Below are 16,248 nucleotides of genomic sequence, written 5' to 3'. Positions count from 1 at the left end.
CCATTCTAATAATCTCTAATATCATAATTCTCTTCAGCCAAAATCCGAAAGCCAAAAGAAATAGTTCGTCCTGTTCAGTGGCACAGCAACAATCCTAAGCCATCAGAATCCAATCAAAATACAAAGGAAACCCTAACCTTGCTTTACCTACAAAAAAAAAACCGAAACCTAATCCAATCAAAACCTCTTCTATCTTCTTTATGTGATTCACAGCAGCAAACCCTAACCCATCAGAATCCACAGAAATGCAGAAATCCTTAGGCATGTTACAACCGAAATGCAAAGGAAATTCATTCACAGCAGAATCCTTTATCAATGACTTACACGACAACTAAGCAAAAAGGAACCCAAATAGCAACTACATGGCACAAAAACAACCTCACGACAACAAACATGAATTCCCAATCTTCTTAGAAAATTCAAAAACAAGAAGGAATACGAATCCGGAACTATCCTACTGCAGGTGAGTAGCAACTTACCCTTGCTTTTAGGACTTACAACCGGACGCAAGGAGGACTTCTAGGTCTTGGAGCTCTGATCGGAAGACTCAAAATCGTGGCTCCTCCTCGTGCTCCAAACTTCTCCTCATTGAGAGGAGCTCGGCGGTGTGAAGAATCCACAGAACCTTGCCTTGGCCGGCCGCTGGAGTTGAGCCCTAAGCTCGGCTTCGTTTCCGCTCGAGAAGGAATCGCCGCCGCGCCGCGAGACAGGAGAAAGGGAATTTCGGGAGAAATTTTAGGTTTTAGGAAAAGGATTTAAATCTTATACTCAAGGTTATTTTCGTTTCCAACTATAGCTTAAATGGAACTTTTCTCCTAATTTAATAACAAACGATCGCTAGCACACTTGGTCAGCCCGGCTTTAACCAAATCCCAGGTCGTGGCTTTGATTCCTCAGCCGCGCACTTTTATTTCCAATTTATTTTACTGTTCCTAACTACTACTTATATATATCTCGCTCCATATATGTTCACAAGCAGGTCGTAGACCAGTTGGTTGGCTGAGCTCGATAAAAACCTGGTTCGGGTCTGAGGTCCCGGGTTCAAAACCCAGCTTCAACATATATATTTATTATTATTTTTTTATTTTTTTTTAAACTTCTTCCTCTTGGTAAAAATACCAAACGAACTCCAAAAATAACATAAAAATACTCTAAAAATCTCTAGAATTTTTCTATAACATTTCTAAATATTTTTGAATTATTTTTGGGGCTCAAAATGAGAAAATTTGGGTCGTTACAATTCTCCATACCTTATAAAAAGTTCGTCCTCGAACTTAGAATAATTCTAGATCTCTCTGTCTCATACTGTTCTTACGCTCCTAAATAATTTCCTCGTGCTTCTGGTTCCAAATAACTTTCACTAATGGTACTCTTTGTTCCTTAGTCTCTTAACTTCTCGGTCCTCTATCATTCATATCGAATCGTACCCATTAGTGGTCCTTGGAAGGCTTATTATAAGGTCTCTGAAGACCATAGGTGCATTAGTCACACCAAATGGCGTGACTACAAATTTGTAGTGTCCATTTCTGGTCCTGGAAACTGTTCTGGGTGCATCACTTCCTTTCACTTTCAACTGATGGTTCCCCAAAACGCAGGTCTGTTTTAGAGAACATTATTTCCCTCTTTAGCTGATCTAATAGATCATCTATTCTGGGAAGAAGGTACTTGTCCTTAACTGCTACTTTGCTCAGCACTCTAAAATCTATGCACATCCGCATAGATCCGTCTTTCTCCTTAACGAACAACTCTGGAGCTCTCCGGGGTGAATAACTAGGGCGAATGAAACCCTTGTCAAGTAGCTCCTAAAATTGTTCTTGTAACTCTCTTAGCTCTGCTAGAAAAATTCGATACAGAGCTTTTGAAATTGAACTGGTCTCAGGAAACAACTCAATTTCAAACTCTACTTCTATGTTGGGAGATAGTCCAAGTAGCTCTTTAGAAATTCCTCTGGGTATTCGCAGACTACCCGAACGTCTTCCTGCTTGGGTCTTTCCTGTTATCATTGTCCTTCTAATTCTAATTACTTAACTGAGTCTTCTAACTCCCCACTGTCTTATCCTCTATCTTAACATCTAGTTATGCCAAGAATAATACCTGATATCTTCTCTATCCTTTCTAAACATACTTATGTATATATGAATATACGAGAAACAAAACTAAAATTGTCTCTATTCTTTCTAAGCATATGTATCAAAACATAGAAAATCAAAACATGAATTTTCTTCTTTCCTAAGCACATATAAGCAGATACTCTATACTGCAAATAATAAAGAAAGCATAAAAGAAAATTAAATACTTTCTTACTTGAAGAAGGCAAGGATGGTGCTGATGTGTGATGCTGAAGAATGGGAACTGCTCAGATACCAACTGTAACGACCACCCTTCTTACTACTACTACTCTCTAAAGATGGTCGTTACTTAACTACTAACTCTACTTAACCAGTATGATTAAAAATCACATGGAAACCCTACCGAAAAATTTCGGCAGAGTCTCCCCTGTACCGGTGACCATATTCAACAATACATGCAATATATACTCAGCCACAAGCGGCTGGAACACATATCAATCAACCACGCAGTATAATAAATCCAAAATAAAGAAAACAATAGCACAACTCATCACACCATATCACAATTCATCTACTATGTCCTAATCACATCAAAATATCATGTACTATCTCAAATACTTCTAACATTGCAAAAGACAATAGAAACTAAAAGAAAACTTCTTTCTTAGTCCCAAGGCTTCCATAGTCCTGGCATCACACATTCTTCGACCACCTCCTTGTCGCCTTCCTTTCTATATCTTTTCCTTTCCTATATCTACAGTAAGAGGAAATGCAGTCTATAAGTAAAATTTGCTTAGTAAGCGTTATCTAACTCAAAAAAATATGAATATGCATGTTTATAGAAAGAACTAGAAACTATATGCTCTAAAAGAAAGTAAAGCATAAACATAATTGCTCATGTCAAACTAAAAGCAAAGAAAAGCTAAAGAAATCTACTCATGTAATTCTAATAGCTAATCATGCTATACAAGGACAAAACTGCATGCTGAAAGATAAAGCTAATCATGCTAAATATCAAATCAGGAAACAAACAAAACTAATACTACATGCTAGAATTCAAATGAATTAAACTTTCTGACTCTAAGCATAAATGAAGCTTGTTTCATTTGTTTCAAAACTTATATTTTATTACTTTAAAATAATAATCAACTTCTCTTGGGCCCGGCATTGTACCAATTTATGTGCATCCTTAATATGAGTCGAGGTAGCTAATCCCGAAACTACTAAGGTACTTCTAGGCGATCTTGTGCCTAGGGGCGATCTAGGAGCCCACCCAATGGACCTTGTGTCCGGTACATGCCATTAAAAAGTAAAATACTTACTTTCTTTTTAACTATAACTTCCTTATACTTCTTATTCTTTTAATACTTCTAATATATAATGCCTTGGCATTTTAATAAGCACCTTGTGTGCCAAAATCACTAAAGTCTTGACTTTGGGATCTACTTAAGCCTTGGTCTTTTACTTTCTTTTCTTTATCTTTCTTATACTTTTCTTAAACTCAAAATACTATTAGGGTATTTTCCATATGCATCTATGAGTGAAACTAACTAGGTAACACACAATCATGCATATTGAAGTAGCAAAGAAACCTAAATCTATACTTTGCCACAAACTAATCACCTCAAGCTAGTATACAAAAAGAAATCTAGAACCCTAAAGCTTTAAAAGAAAGGTTGCTCATGTTATTGTAATAGCAAATGAGAAATACTGCTCATGCTCTACTAATAGCATAAATGAAAGCTGCATTTGCTAAAGAACTAAACTAAATCTGCACTTAATATTCTGCAGAGGAAACTGCTTATGTCCAGCTAATAACACAATGAAATCTGCACTTTAAATTCTGCAAACAATACTTATACAAATCTGCTTATTAAAAACTGCATACTATACTTATAAAAATCTGCATGCTATACTTATAAAAATCTACTTATTAAAATCTGCACAGCTCTTCCTAATAAAAATCTGCACTCTAAAGACTTAATCAAACTTCACTATAATCTTTTAAAACTGCACTATGAGGAGATCTAAACTACATTAAAACTTCCAAATTGATTTCAAGTTTCCCCACTCATCTAATATCAAAAATCTGCACTATACTAAACTTAACAAAAATCAGCATATTAAACTTATAAAATCTGCACTTGTGATCTTAATCAAATCTTCATTATACACTTAACTAAATCTGCATTATACACTTAACCAAATCTGCATTATACACTTAATAAAATCTATAAAAGAAGTGGATGTTCTAAGCTCCGAATGGAGCTGTTCATGTCTGCAGAATTTCACAAGGAGAAGGGTTGTTCTATGCTCCAAGTAAAGCTGTCCGTATCTACAGAAATGCACAAAGGAAGGGTTATTCTATTCTTAACCCATCATCTACTACTTAACCCACCATATAAATGGCAAAACACATCAGGTATATCTACAGAAAACATGTAATCCGTGTCATCCTTTTCGATATTTCCTTACAGAGGAAGTCATGTTACATATTTACTACCAAACCATAGTGGTGCATCTACAGTGAGTATGCCAACAATCTCCTAGTTTATTTTTAATCGAATTATTAATCCTAATAAATTCATCTAATACTTGTTAAACGGATTAATACTCCAATACTCCTTTTACTTAGACTAACTAACTAGTTAATCAATCAAGCTATAGACGACACTAAGTAATTCAATCTATCTTTAATACTTCGTCATTCGATCTTTTAACTCAGAGTTATTACCTCAATAAATCTGTTACATATTACACAAATGCTTAACAACCTCAAAACCTTGTTAATTAACTAACTTAAATTACTAAATACTAAGCGGCCTGGAATTAATCTCTACTAATTAAACCTTATCATCTCTCATCAACAAGAAACCGTAGATCATAATTGTACAAAAATATCTACTTATTGGAACTTAAACTTCTATAAAAAAAAAACTTGCTTAAATACTTATACTTCTTATAATAAAATGCCTTGGCATTTATTCAAACACTTGGTGTGCTTTTAATCCTCAAATACTGAAATTTGGGATCCTATCATGACCTTGAACTTGCTTTGCTTAGAACTTCTCATAAACCCCTAAACAGATTCAAATGGGGCACTTTACCATCCCTTCTATCTACAAATTCTAAGGTTCCATAGCACAACCATGCTCCTTAGGCTATGTTGCAAAGAATATAACAACTTAAACATGTTGTGAAAGCAAAGCTAAGCATACTGTGGAGATCAAAGGATTACTACTACTTGTCCCCTAAACTATAAGCTATCTTGAAGAACCAACACAAATTCATCACTTTCCAAATCAGTCTAATAAACCAAAATCAAAGTTATCACAAGAATCCAGAATGCAACAATAACCAATTCAGCATCTTCCAAAACTCAAAGAAAACTCCAAAGCCCTAGCAATAACACTTGTATCTAATTTCTGCATACATGAATCATATCAATTAAAACTAATCAATACCTTCAACGAATGAAATTCCAGTACCGTCATCATCATTACTAGTTAAGCTCTTGTAAGGTTTTAGAAATCGTTAACATGCTTCAACAGATTTGCACAGAAGAAATCAAATTCTTGGATCCATTCTAATAATCTCTAATATCATAATTCTCTTCAGCCAAAATCCGAAAGCCAAAAGAAACAGTTCGTCCTGTTCAGTGGCACGGCAGCAATCCTAAGCCATCAGAATCCAATCGAAATACAAAGGAAACCCTAACCTTGCTTTACCTACAAAAAAAAAACCGAAACCTAATCCAATCAAAACCTCTTCTATCTTCTTTATGTGATTCACAGCAGCAAACCCTAACCCATCAGAATCCACAGAAATGCAGAAATCCTTAGGCATGTTACAATCGAAATGCAAAGGAAATTCATTCACAGCAGAATCCTTTATCAATGACTTACACGACAACTAAGCAAAAAGGAACCCAAATAGCAACTACATGGCACAAAAACAACCTCACGGCAACAAACATGAATTCCCAATCTTCTCAGAAAATTCAAAAACAAGAAGGAATACGAATCCGGAACTATCCTACTGCAGGTGAGTAGCAACTTACCCTTGCTTTTAGGACTTACAACCGGACGCAAGGAGGACTTCTAGGTCTCGGAGCTCTGATCGGAAGACTCAAAATCGTGGCTCCTCCTCGTGCTCCAAACTTCTCCTCGTCGAGAGGAGCTCGGCGGTGTGAAGAATCCACAGAACCTTGCCTTGGCCGGCCGCTGGAGTTGAGCCCTAAGCTCGGCTTCGTTTCCGCTCGAGAAGGAATCGTCGCCGCGCCGCGAGAGAGGAGAAAGGGAATTTCGGGAGAAATTTTAGGTTTTAAGAAAAGGATTTAAATCTTATACTCAAGGTTATTTTCGTTTCCAACTATAGCTTAAATGGAACTTTTCTCCTTCTTTAATAACAAACGATCGCTAGCACACTTGGTCAGCCCGGCTTTAACCAAATCCCAGGTTGCGGCTTTGATTCCTCAGCCGCGCACTTTTATTTCCAATTTATTTTATTGTTCCTAACTACTACTTATATATATCTCACTCCATATATGTTCACAAGCAGGTCATAGACTAGTTGGTTGGCTGAGCTCGATAAAAACCTGGTTCGGGTCTGAGGTCCTGGGTTTAAAACCCGGCTTCAACATATATATTTATTATTATTTTTTTATTTTTTTTAAACTTCTTCCTCTTGGTAAAAATATCAAACGAACTCCAAAAATAGCATAAAAATACTCTAAAAATCTCTAGAATTTTTCTATAACATTTCTAAATATTTTTGAATTATTTTTGGGGCTCAAAATGAGAAAATTTGGGTCGTTACTAATACTTAGTTAAATTCTTAGTTTGAAAAGTAGGGAGTTTGATAGGGGATAATAAAAAAATATAGCCAAATTAGAGATAGTTTTGAAAGATCATTTAACACTGAGTTAAATTTGAAAAGTTTTTCAAAAGATATTTAATTAAATTTGAAAAGCTTTTCAAAAGTTACTTGATACTTAGCTTGACTCCGCTCACTCCCCCTTAATTAATGCAAACATGAATCCCTAGGGTCCTAGAGTCCAAGCATGTATAAAATATAATAGGTCTTTTATATTTTGCCTAATTTTTCATCTCACCTATTCTAGGTTTTCAGGCATGTTTAGCTTATGAGTGAGTGTGAGATAAAGTTAACTTTGTCAATAAAACTATTGAAAATATAAGTGTAACGACCCGACCCTCTTGGCCCATTTGGCGGCCCATTTGGTGACCCTCGGGTCGTCGACCGTCGGCCCTTATGTCGTCGGCCCATTTGGTGACCTCTCATGTCGTCGACCGATGACCCTTGGCCGTGCCGTTACTCACTAAGACTTTTCACCCCTAGCAGTGGATTTTTGCCTCCCCCAGGATTCGAACTCTAAACCTCCAGGCTTAAGTATTAGAGTTTATGAATCCTTGTAACCAAGTGAGATCATCTCACTTGGTTACCAGGATTCATAAACTCTAATACTTAAGCCTGGAGGTTTAGAGTTCGAATCCTGGGGGAGGCAAAAATCCCGACACGGCCAAGGGTCGTCGGTCGACGACATGAGAGGTCGCCAAATGGGCCAAGAGGGTCGGGTCGTTATAATAAAAGGCCCCTTTTTATTGTAACGACCCGGCCCTCTTGGCCCATTTGGCGACCCAAGGGTCGTCGACCGTCGATCCTTATGTCGTCGGCCCATTTGGCGACCTCTCATGTCGTCAACCGACGACCCTTGGCCGTGCCTTCTTTTTATTATAACGACCCGGCCCTCTTGGCCCATTTGGCGACCCTCGGGTTGTCGACCGTCGGCCCTTATGTCGTCGGCCCATTTGGCGACCTCTAATGTCGTCGACCGATGACCCTTGGCCGTGTCGTTACTCACTAGGACTTTCCACCCCTGGTCAGTGGATTTTTGCCTCCCCCAGGATTCGAACTCTAAACCTCCAAGCTTAAGTATTAGAGTTTATGAATCCTGGTAACCAAGTGAGATGACCCGGCCCTTTTGGCCTCTTGGGCGGCCCTTGTGGCGGCCCAACTGGCAGCTCTTATGTTGTCGCCCCATTTGGTGACCTCTCATGTCGTCGACCGACGACCCTTTGACATGAGAGGTCGCCAAATGGCCCGACGACATAAGAGCCGACGGTCGACGACCCGAGGGTCGCCAAATGGGCCAAGAGGGTCGAGTCGTTACAAAAAGTTTGAATTTCAAATGAGTAAATATTAAACTTTTGACAATATATTACAAATTAACTGGAGTTAACATTTTCAATCATAATTTGACAGATATTTCAAACCCCTTTAAACTGATTGAAATTAATTGAATAATATTTTCAAATTAATTAACCATTTTAAGTTATTTTGAAATTAATTTTTCAAAGGTTTTGAAATTAAATGGTTTTCAAACAAATTTTTCAATGAATTTTGAATTTTTTTTTAAAAGATTTTTAACATGATTTTTCAAAGATTTTTCAAAAAATTTAGAAATTAAGTTTAAAAGATTTTTAAATTGTTTTTCAAAAGATTTTTCAAATAATTTTGAGATTAAGTTTTAAAAGATTTTTAAAATATTTGTTTAAAAAAAATTTCAAATAATTATGAAATTAAGTTTTAAAAGATTTAAAAAATAATTTTTAAAAGTATTTTTCAAATAATTTTGAAATTTATTTTAAAATCATTTTTAAAATCATTTTTAAAAGATTTGTCAAATAATTTTGAAACTAAGTTTTAAAAGATTTTTAAAATGATTTTTTGAAATATTTTTCAAATAATTTTGAAATTAAGTTTTAAAATATTTTCAAAATGATTTTTCAAATAATTTTGAAAATAAGTTTTAAAAGATTTTTAAAATGATTTTTTTTATTACTTTTTAAATTAAGTTTAAAAATATTTTTAAAATGATTTTTTAAAATATTTTTGAAATAATTTTGAAATTAAGTTTTAAAAGATTTTTAAAACTATTTTTTAAATAATTAAGAAATGATTTTTTAAAAGATTTTTAAAAATAAATTTGAAATTAAGTTTTAAAAGATTTTGAAAATTATTTTTTAAAATATTTTTAAATAACTTTGAAATTAAGTTTTAAAATATTTTTAAAATAATTTTTCAAAAGATTTTTAAAATAATTTTTCAAAAGATTTTTCAAATAATTTTGAAATTAAGTTTTAAAAGATTTTTAAAAGGATTTTTAAAAGTATTTTTCAAATAATTTTGAAATTAAGTTTTAAAAGATTTTTAAAATTATTTTTTAAAAGATATTTCAAAAAATTTTCAAATTAAGTTTTAAAAGATTTTTAAAATGATTTTTCAAAAGATTTTTCAAATAATTTGGAAATTAAGTTTTAAAAGATTTTTAAAATGATTTTTTAAAAGACTTTTCAAATAATTTTGAAATTAAGTTTTAAAAGATTTTTAAAATGATTTTTAAATGATTTTTCAAATAATTTTAAAATTAAGTTTTAAAAGATTTTAAAATGATTTTTAAAATATTTTTTATGGAATATTGAAAAGTTTTTTAAATAATTTTTAAAAGAATTTTGAAAATGATTTTCAAAATATTTTTAAAGAATTTTAAAAAGTTTTTTAAATAATTTTTAAAAGAATTTTGTAAAGGATTTTTAAAAGACTTTAAAAGAATTTTGAAATTTTTTTTAAATGATTTTTAAATAATTTTGAAAAGTTTTTAAATAATTTTTAAAAGCATTTTGAAAAGTTATTTTTAAAAATAATTTTTAAATAAATATTGAAAATGATTTTTAAAAGATTTTTAAAGAATTTTGAAAATATTTTAAAATAAATTTAAAAGAATTTTGAAAAGTTATTTAAAAGAATTTTGAAAAAGAAATTCAAAAGATTTTTAAACAATTTTGAAAAGTTTTTTAAAACATTTTTAAAGAATTTTGAAAAGTTTTTTGAAATATTTTTAAAAGAATTTTGAAAATGATTTTTAAAAGATTTTTAAAAGAATTTTGAAAATTAGTTTTAAATGTTTTTTAAAGAATTTTTTTTAAAGAATTTATAAAAAAAAATTTTGAAATGTTTTTTTTAAACAATTTTAAAAAAATTTTGAAAATGATTTTTAAAAGAATTTTGAAAAGTTTTTTAAAATAATTTTTAAAATAATTTTGTAAAGTATTTTTAAAAATAATTTTTAAAGAATTTTGAAACGGATTTTTAAATGATTTTTAAAGAATTTTGAAAGGTTTTTTTTTAAATAATTTTTAAAGAATTTTTAAAAGTTTTTTTAAAAAATAATTTATAAAGAATTTTGAAAAGTTTTTTTAAAAAATAATTTTTAAAAGAATATTGAAAAGGATTTTTAAAAGATTTTTAAAATAAGTTTGAAAAGTTTTTTTTAAATAATTTTTATAGAGTTTTGAAAAGTTTTTTTTTAAATAATTTTTAAATGGATTTTGAAAAAAAAATTAAAATAATTTTTAAAATGATTTTAAAAATATTTTTAAAAGAATTTTTAAAAGTTTTTTTAAAAGATTTTTTTAAAAAAATTGAAAAGTTTTTTTAATAATTTTTTAAAGAATTTTTAAAATGATTTTTAAAAATTTTTCAAATGATTTTAAAGAATTTTTAAAAGATTTTCATATAATTTTTTAAAGAATTTTAAAATGATTTTTAAATAATTTTTAAAATGATTTTTCAAATATTTTTCAAATTATAATTAAAGAATTTAAAATGATTTTTAAATAATTTTAGAATGATTTTAATGAATTTTTAACATGATTTTTAAAATATTTTTCAAATGATTTTTAAAAGATTTTTCAAATTATTTTTAAATTATTTTTGAAATAATTTTTAAAGAATTTTAAAAAGTTTTTTTTAATTATTTTTAAAAGAATTTTGAATAGTTAATTAAAGGAATTTTAAAAGAATTTCGAAAATGATTTTTAAAAGATTTTTAAAAAATTTTGAAAAGTTTTTAAAAATAATTTTTACAGAATTTTCAAAAGTTTTTTAAAAGATTTTTGAAAATGATTTTTAAAATATTTTTAAAGAATTTTTCAAAGTTTTATTGGGTTTAGTTGATTTTAATTAAATTTGCTTAATTTTTAAACAATTTGAATTTATTTAAACTGTCACCCGATTTTAAATTATCAATTAATCTTAAGTAATTTTGTGAGATAGTTATCTTTAATTTAGGTTATTTCTAAGGATTAATTTATATTTAATTTAAACTTAGGTTTTCCAATTAGTCAATTAAATATGTCTTTCCATGATTGATTCCCAGGTCAAGGCGAGACTCTAGGCCTTCTTGGGTATGGGATCATCCACCCCTTCCTAGATAGAATTGCTTAAAGAAATATATATTTAATTTTCTTTTTGAAACTCCTAGATTTAACTAGCAAGTGTAAATTACGCCTAGATCCTTAATCTATCCTAGTCTAAGCATGTATATTGCAAGGAAAATAAATAAACAAGCATCAATCAATTTATCTATTTATTGAGATGGTTTTTCTATTGGCTCCCCCTGGATCATAGCCTCGATGTGGTCTATCAAGGAAATGGATCTGATCCTTGGGGACCCAATAGTGACCAGGTCCAACTTGATTAACCAAATTTGACTTGGGGACTCATGCTTGAATTATGTTTCTATTATTTCTATTTACTAACGACAAATATGATTTATACTTTGTTTTGGTCTTAAATCTAAGTCCGGATTTGTTGTAAACGGCTCGCTTTTTTCCAAGAATCAGATCCAGATTCTTGGAACCCAAGGTGAACCGTTCCAACGTGTCCTTGAGTTCTTTAATTTGAGTTTTCAAATTAAAATTTTCTTCCTCAAGTTGTTGGAATTGAGTTGAACTTCCAATTTGAACTAACTCAGTTAAAGAACTCGAGTCAGTCGCTCCCTTAAGGGTTGTTACCTCCTTTTGGAGCGACTTAATCCGGACGTTGGATTTAGCCAACTTTTTAAATAAGTACGGAATTAAATTTTCCGAGTCATCTAAGTTAATACTAGACATTAAAGCACTTACTATAGGTTTTGGTCCTTCGGAAACGGATGCGGAGCCGTGGCTTCGCTCGGACTCGGTGTCTGATTCACTTTCGGTTTCATCAAGGTTTACTTGTACTGGCAATGCGAGGAGGCCTGTCGATTCTTCTTCGTCGGACCCGGATTCATCTGAAGACTCAGACCATGTTGCCTTCAGTGCTTTCCTCATCTTGTTTATTCCTGCAAATAATGTAACACCTTCCTCGGCCGAAGTAGTATCAGTCTACTCATTTAATTTTAATGAATCGTCCATTAAATTACACTTACTTACGTTCGTATCGGAAATACCTTCGTGTAGCTCGATTAATTTTTGCCACAATTCTTTTGCACTTGAGAAGGGGCCGACGCGGTTCAGCTCCTCATTGGTTAGGTCGCATTGTAGCATGCAAGTTGCTTTGGCATCGGCTTCAACTTTTTTCATTGTGCTAGAATCCCAGTTGATGCATGAGATAAGTTTTCCGGTGTCGTCACGTGGAAGCTCGAGTCCGATCTGGATAATGATCCACATCTCGACTTGCGTCTTGAGGTGGTATTCCATCAGGTTCTTCCAATATCCAAAGTCCTCGCCAGAAAAGAGTGGCGGGCGGACGGTACAAAATCCTTCTTGGAATGACATTGAATCTTGCACGAAAAAGTGAACAAAAAACTTGTCCCAGGACTTAATCCTGGATTAGCAGTGTGGTAGAAGGATAGAAAATAGAAATTCATGAATTTCAAGAAAAAATAATAAAATAATAATAAAATATTATTTAAAAAATATTAAAAAAATATTATTTCAAATTTTGCTAAATGCGATATTTTATCAATACTAATGAGTGGTGAAGAGATGAGAAGAATTTTTCAAAAATAATTTTGGAAGGAAAAAATGAAAAAGCGACGAAAAAAAATGCTCGAACGGTAGTTGTACCAATTGAGAGCAACCCCACTTTGATACCAATTGTTGGATCTAGAAGCGCTAGAGGGGGGTGAATAGCGTCCGTGGCTATTTCGTTCTTTTCGTAAAACTATCGGAGTGAAACACGCAGCGGAAATAAAGAAAAGGGAAAAACACACGAACACGGTCGTTTACTTGGTTCGGAGCCTGTGGCGACTCCTACTCCAAGGCCCGCGCACGTTGAGTGTTTATGTTGGGCAACAACTATAATATCAGAAAATTATTACACGTTGAGTACAATTGAAAGTTGTAATAAAAGTTATACCGACAACAAAAGGCTAAATCTGAAGCTTCGGGTAGTCGGGATGTTGCTACAGCACTTCTGGAATGTTTCTTGAGCAGTACGTTGAAGAAGGACAGCTTTTTGATTGATTTTTCAAGCTGCTGCTCGAACCCTCCTTATAAACAGTGATGGAGGTGCCTCCAAGCCTGTCCGAGGCGCCTCCAGGCCACCGAGTCGCACGTGTTGATTAGCTCTGATATGGCCGCACCTTATCCCATTGAAGGCGCCTCCAAGCTGCTCCAAGGTGCCTCCAACGCCTGGTCCAAGGCGCCTTCAGCTTCCTCTGAGGTGCCTCCAGCTTCTCTGGACAGCTGGCTTCGGCTAGCACCCGAGGTGCCTCCAAGCCCCATGGAGGCGCCTCGGACACTGTTCATCCGAGGCTAAGTGTGTTCCTTTGATCCTGCAAAATGTGTTAGTCCCAAACACAATCTCTGCAAAACAAAGTTAGCACAGAAACAATATGATAGATATAATTGACAGTCATCGGACTGTCCGAGTCTGACTTCGAATTTTCAACCGGAAACCCTAGGTCGACCCGACGCCTACTGTTCCCTCTACGGGGAACACGTCCTCACCTACTCCACTCAGGAGATTTACCTGTTGCCAGTGCGATCCTCCAGATCGACTGGGCTTTTGCTCAGTGTTCGAAGCTTCCGGACTTTCTGCCGGACTTCCGCTTCTCGGTTGGTCCAGTCTTCCACCTGGTTCGCAACACCAGGACTTTCCACCTAGGGTTATCCCCCCCCCCTCCCTTAGGACTTTTGCCTGAAGCTCTCGACCGGCCAAGACTTTCCGCATAGGATTACCACCCCCTAGGGTTTTCCACCTGCCTAACCGCAGCTAGGACTTTTGCCTAAGTACACTTCGGACTTTTCTGCAAACTTGTTCAACATATTAGAAACCAAAACACCTTAACTTTGAACCCTTTGACATAATCAAAACATAGGTTCGATCGTCGGATGCTTCCCGCACCAACATAAAGTATTGCAATTTTTATTGCTACTGCTGGTTATCAAACATGGAAAAAGTAATGTGGGCTTTGATGTTTCAGGATTTAAGATCTCATTTCTGAAAACTTTTTATTCATATTATGTTGTTTCAAGTGTCTATTTGGGATGTAATCTAGTTAATATCAATCAATGCAAACTAAACACTATATTCTATTTCAATTTTTGTTATTTTTAAATTGGGTGTAAGATACATTTTTGGTACTATGTGAAGGAAGATGATAAGTTTTCTTCTATTTTTTTGTGCATTATGTTATGGTGTAGGAAATTTTTTTATGTTTTATTTTTTGGGCAATTTTATACACTTTGATTGTTTATGGTGTAGGAAATTTGATTGTCATTTTTATTGTATGATAATGAAATAAGAAATCACTGGAATATGTTTTTTGCTTAACTAATTTTTCTATATTTAAGTTAGCTAGAAATTTGTTGTATACATGACTCTTAATTGTTTACTAGTGAGTTACTCCTGGACATCAAACTATACCTTATCAATCACCATTGAATGACATTGAGATATGGAATATTAATGTAAATTGATGATTTATCTATTGTTTAATGTTTGTATCTGCCAACATTGTTGTCTTAATGATACTTTTAATTGTCCTTTTACTTATTTATTGACTCTTTTTATTGGCTTTTGTTTTATATCTATAACAATAACTTCATGCAATTTTTAAGCATTATTTTCAGGTTATTACTGATAATGGTGAATAAAAGAAAGCAAAAGTTGATTCAAAATATCAGAGGACAAGAATTGAGAGACAATGATCTTCAAGATAAACATGAATCACATGATATAACATCAAATTCACAATTGGATACACAAAATGGTGCACTGGAACTAGATCAAAATGAGGAGTTTACTGAGGAGATGCTTACGTCTCAAAGGCAACAAAATAGACATGGGAGGACAGTGATGAGGGATGTGCATGCATTAGATCCTGATGACGTACTTGTAGTGCAATTTAATGAAAGAGGCCAGCCTTATGGGGATATACAACCAGTTCTTGCCAATTTTGTGGGTACTATTGCTAGAAATGGGAAATTGTTGCCCCTTAGTTTTCTTGATTGGAGAAAGATGCCCAAAAAATGCTTGAATGATGCATGGAGAAAAGTGACTGTAAGTTGTTAAGTGTTTAATTCCAAATTTGAATTTAATGCCTTCATATTATTTATTAATATTTATAGGCACATTTTGATATTCCCGATCACCATCGAGATATTATTATGCAAATGATGGGGGCAGCATGGAGGCGATGGAGGACTGAAATCAAAGCTAAGTTTTATGATCCGAATACTCCATTGGATGAGCTTGTTTCCATTCGTCCAGTTCCTCAAAAGTTGACTCCTGAAGTTTGGGAAGCATTGTGCCATTACTAGAACACTAATGAAGTAGTAAATATATTGATTGTTTTTTTTATATATGACTAGTGTCAAATTAAATGCAAATTTTTTTATAAAATTTCAAAAAATAATCAAGAAAATGCGAAGAAAAAAAGAGGGAGTCATGCGCTGGGTCGTACAAATATTCCATCCTTGGAGCATAAATTTGTAAGTATCAAATTATGTTTTGTTTTTACAACTAAATTAACATAATCCATTTATTGTATAGATCATAATAATCCTAAACTACTGAAGTTCTATGATTTTACTTAATATGTCATGATAGTGATCGATTATGATTGTTTTGCTACCCAATACTATAATTTTCTTTTTTGTGATTAGTTACTTATTTAATTGATAAAGAATATGATTTGATGTATGTTTTGTGTTTTTCTGTACAATATTATTAATGTGATGTAATTAGTTAGAGTCAAAATTTATTTCAATTATAGAGATGTGAAGTGCCTTAAAGTAGCGTAAATATAGTAATATTTCTTTGTGTGGTCTTTATGCATATTTAGTTAGAAGGTTTTCTCATTAAAATCCTTCCAATTCCTTTCATAATT

General features: G+C 32.8%; 1 protein-coding gene across 1 annotated transcript; it reads left to right on the top strand.

The window, feature by feature from the left end:
* The first annotated feature begins 15,002 nt into the window (after positions 1-15,002).
* LOC122000229 lies at positions 15,003-15,679 on the top strand. Its single transcript, XM_042554704.1, has 2 exons — positions 15,003-15,419; positions 15,488-15,679. The coding sequence occupies exons 1-2, from the start codon at positions 15,003-15,005 to the stop codon at positions 15,677-15,679; spliced, it is 609 nt and encodes a 202-aa protein (XP_042410638.1).
* The last annotated feature ends 569 nt before the right edge of the window (positions 15,680-16,248 follow it).

The sequence above is a fragment of the Zingiber officinale genome, chromosome 1A, assembly GCF_018446385.1.
Source record: "Zingiber officinale cultivar Zhangliang chromosome 1A, Zo_v1.1, whole genome shotgun sequence".
Lineage (NCBI taxonomy): Eukaryota > Viridiplantae > Streptophyta > Magnoliopsida > Zingiberales > Zingiberaceae > Zingiber > Zingiber officinale.
The sequence above is the reverse complement of the archived record's forward strand: the minus strand, read 5'-3'. Positions and strand labels throughout refer to the sequence as shown.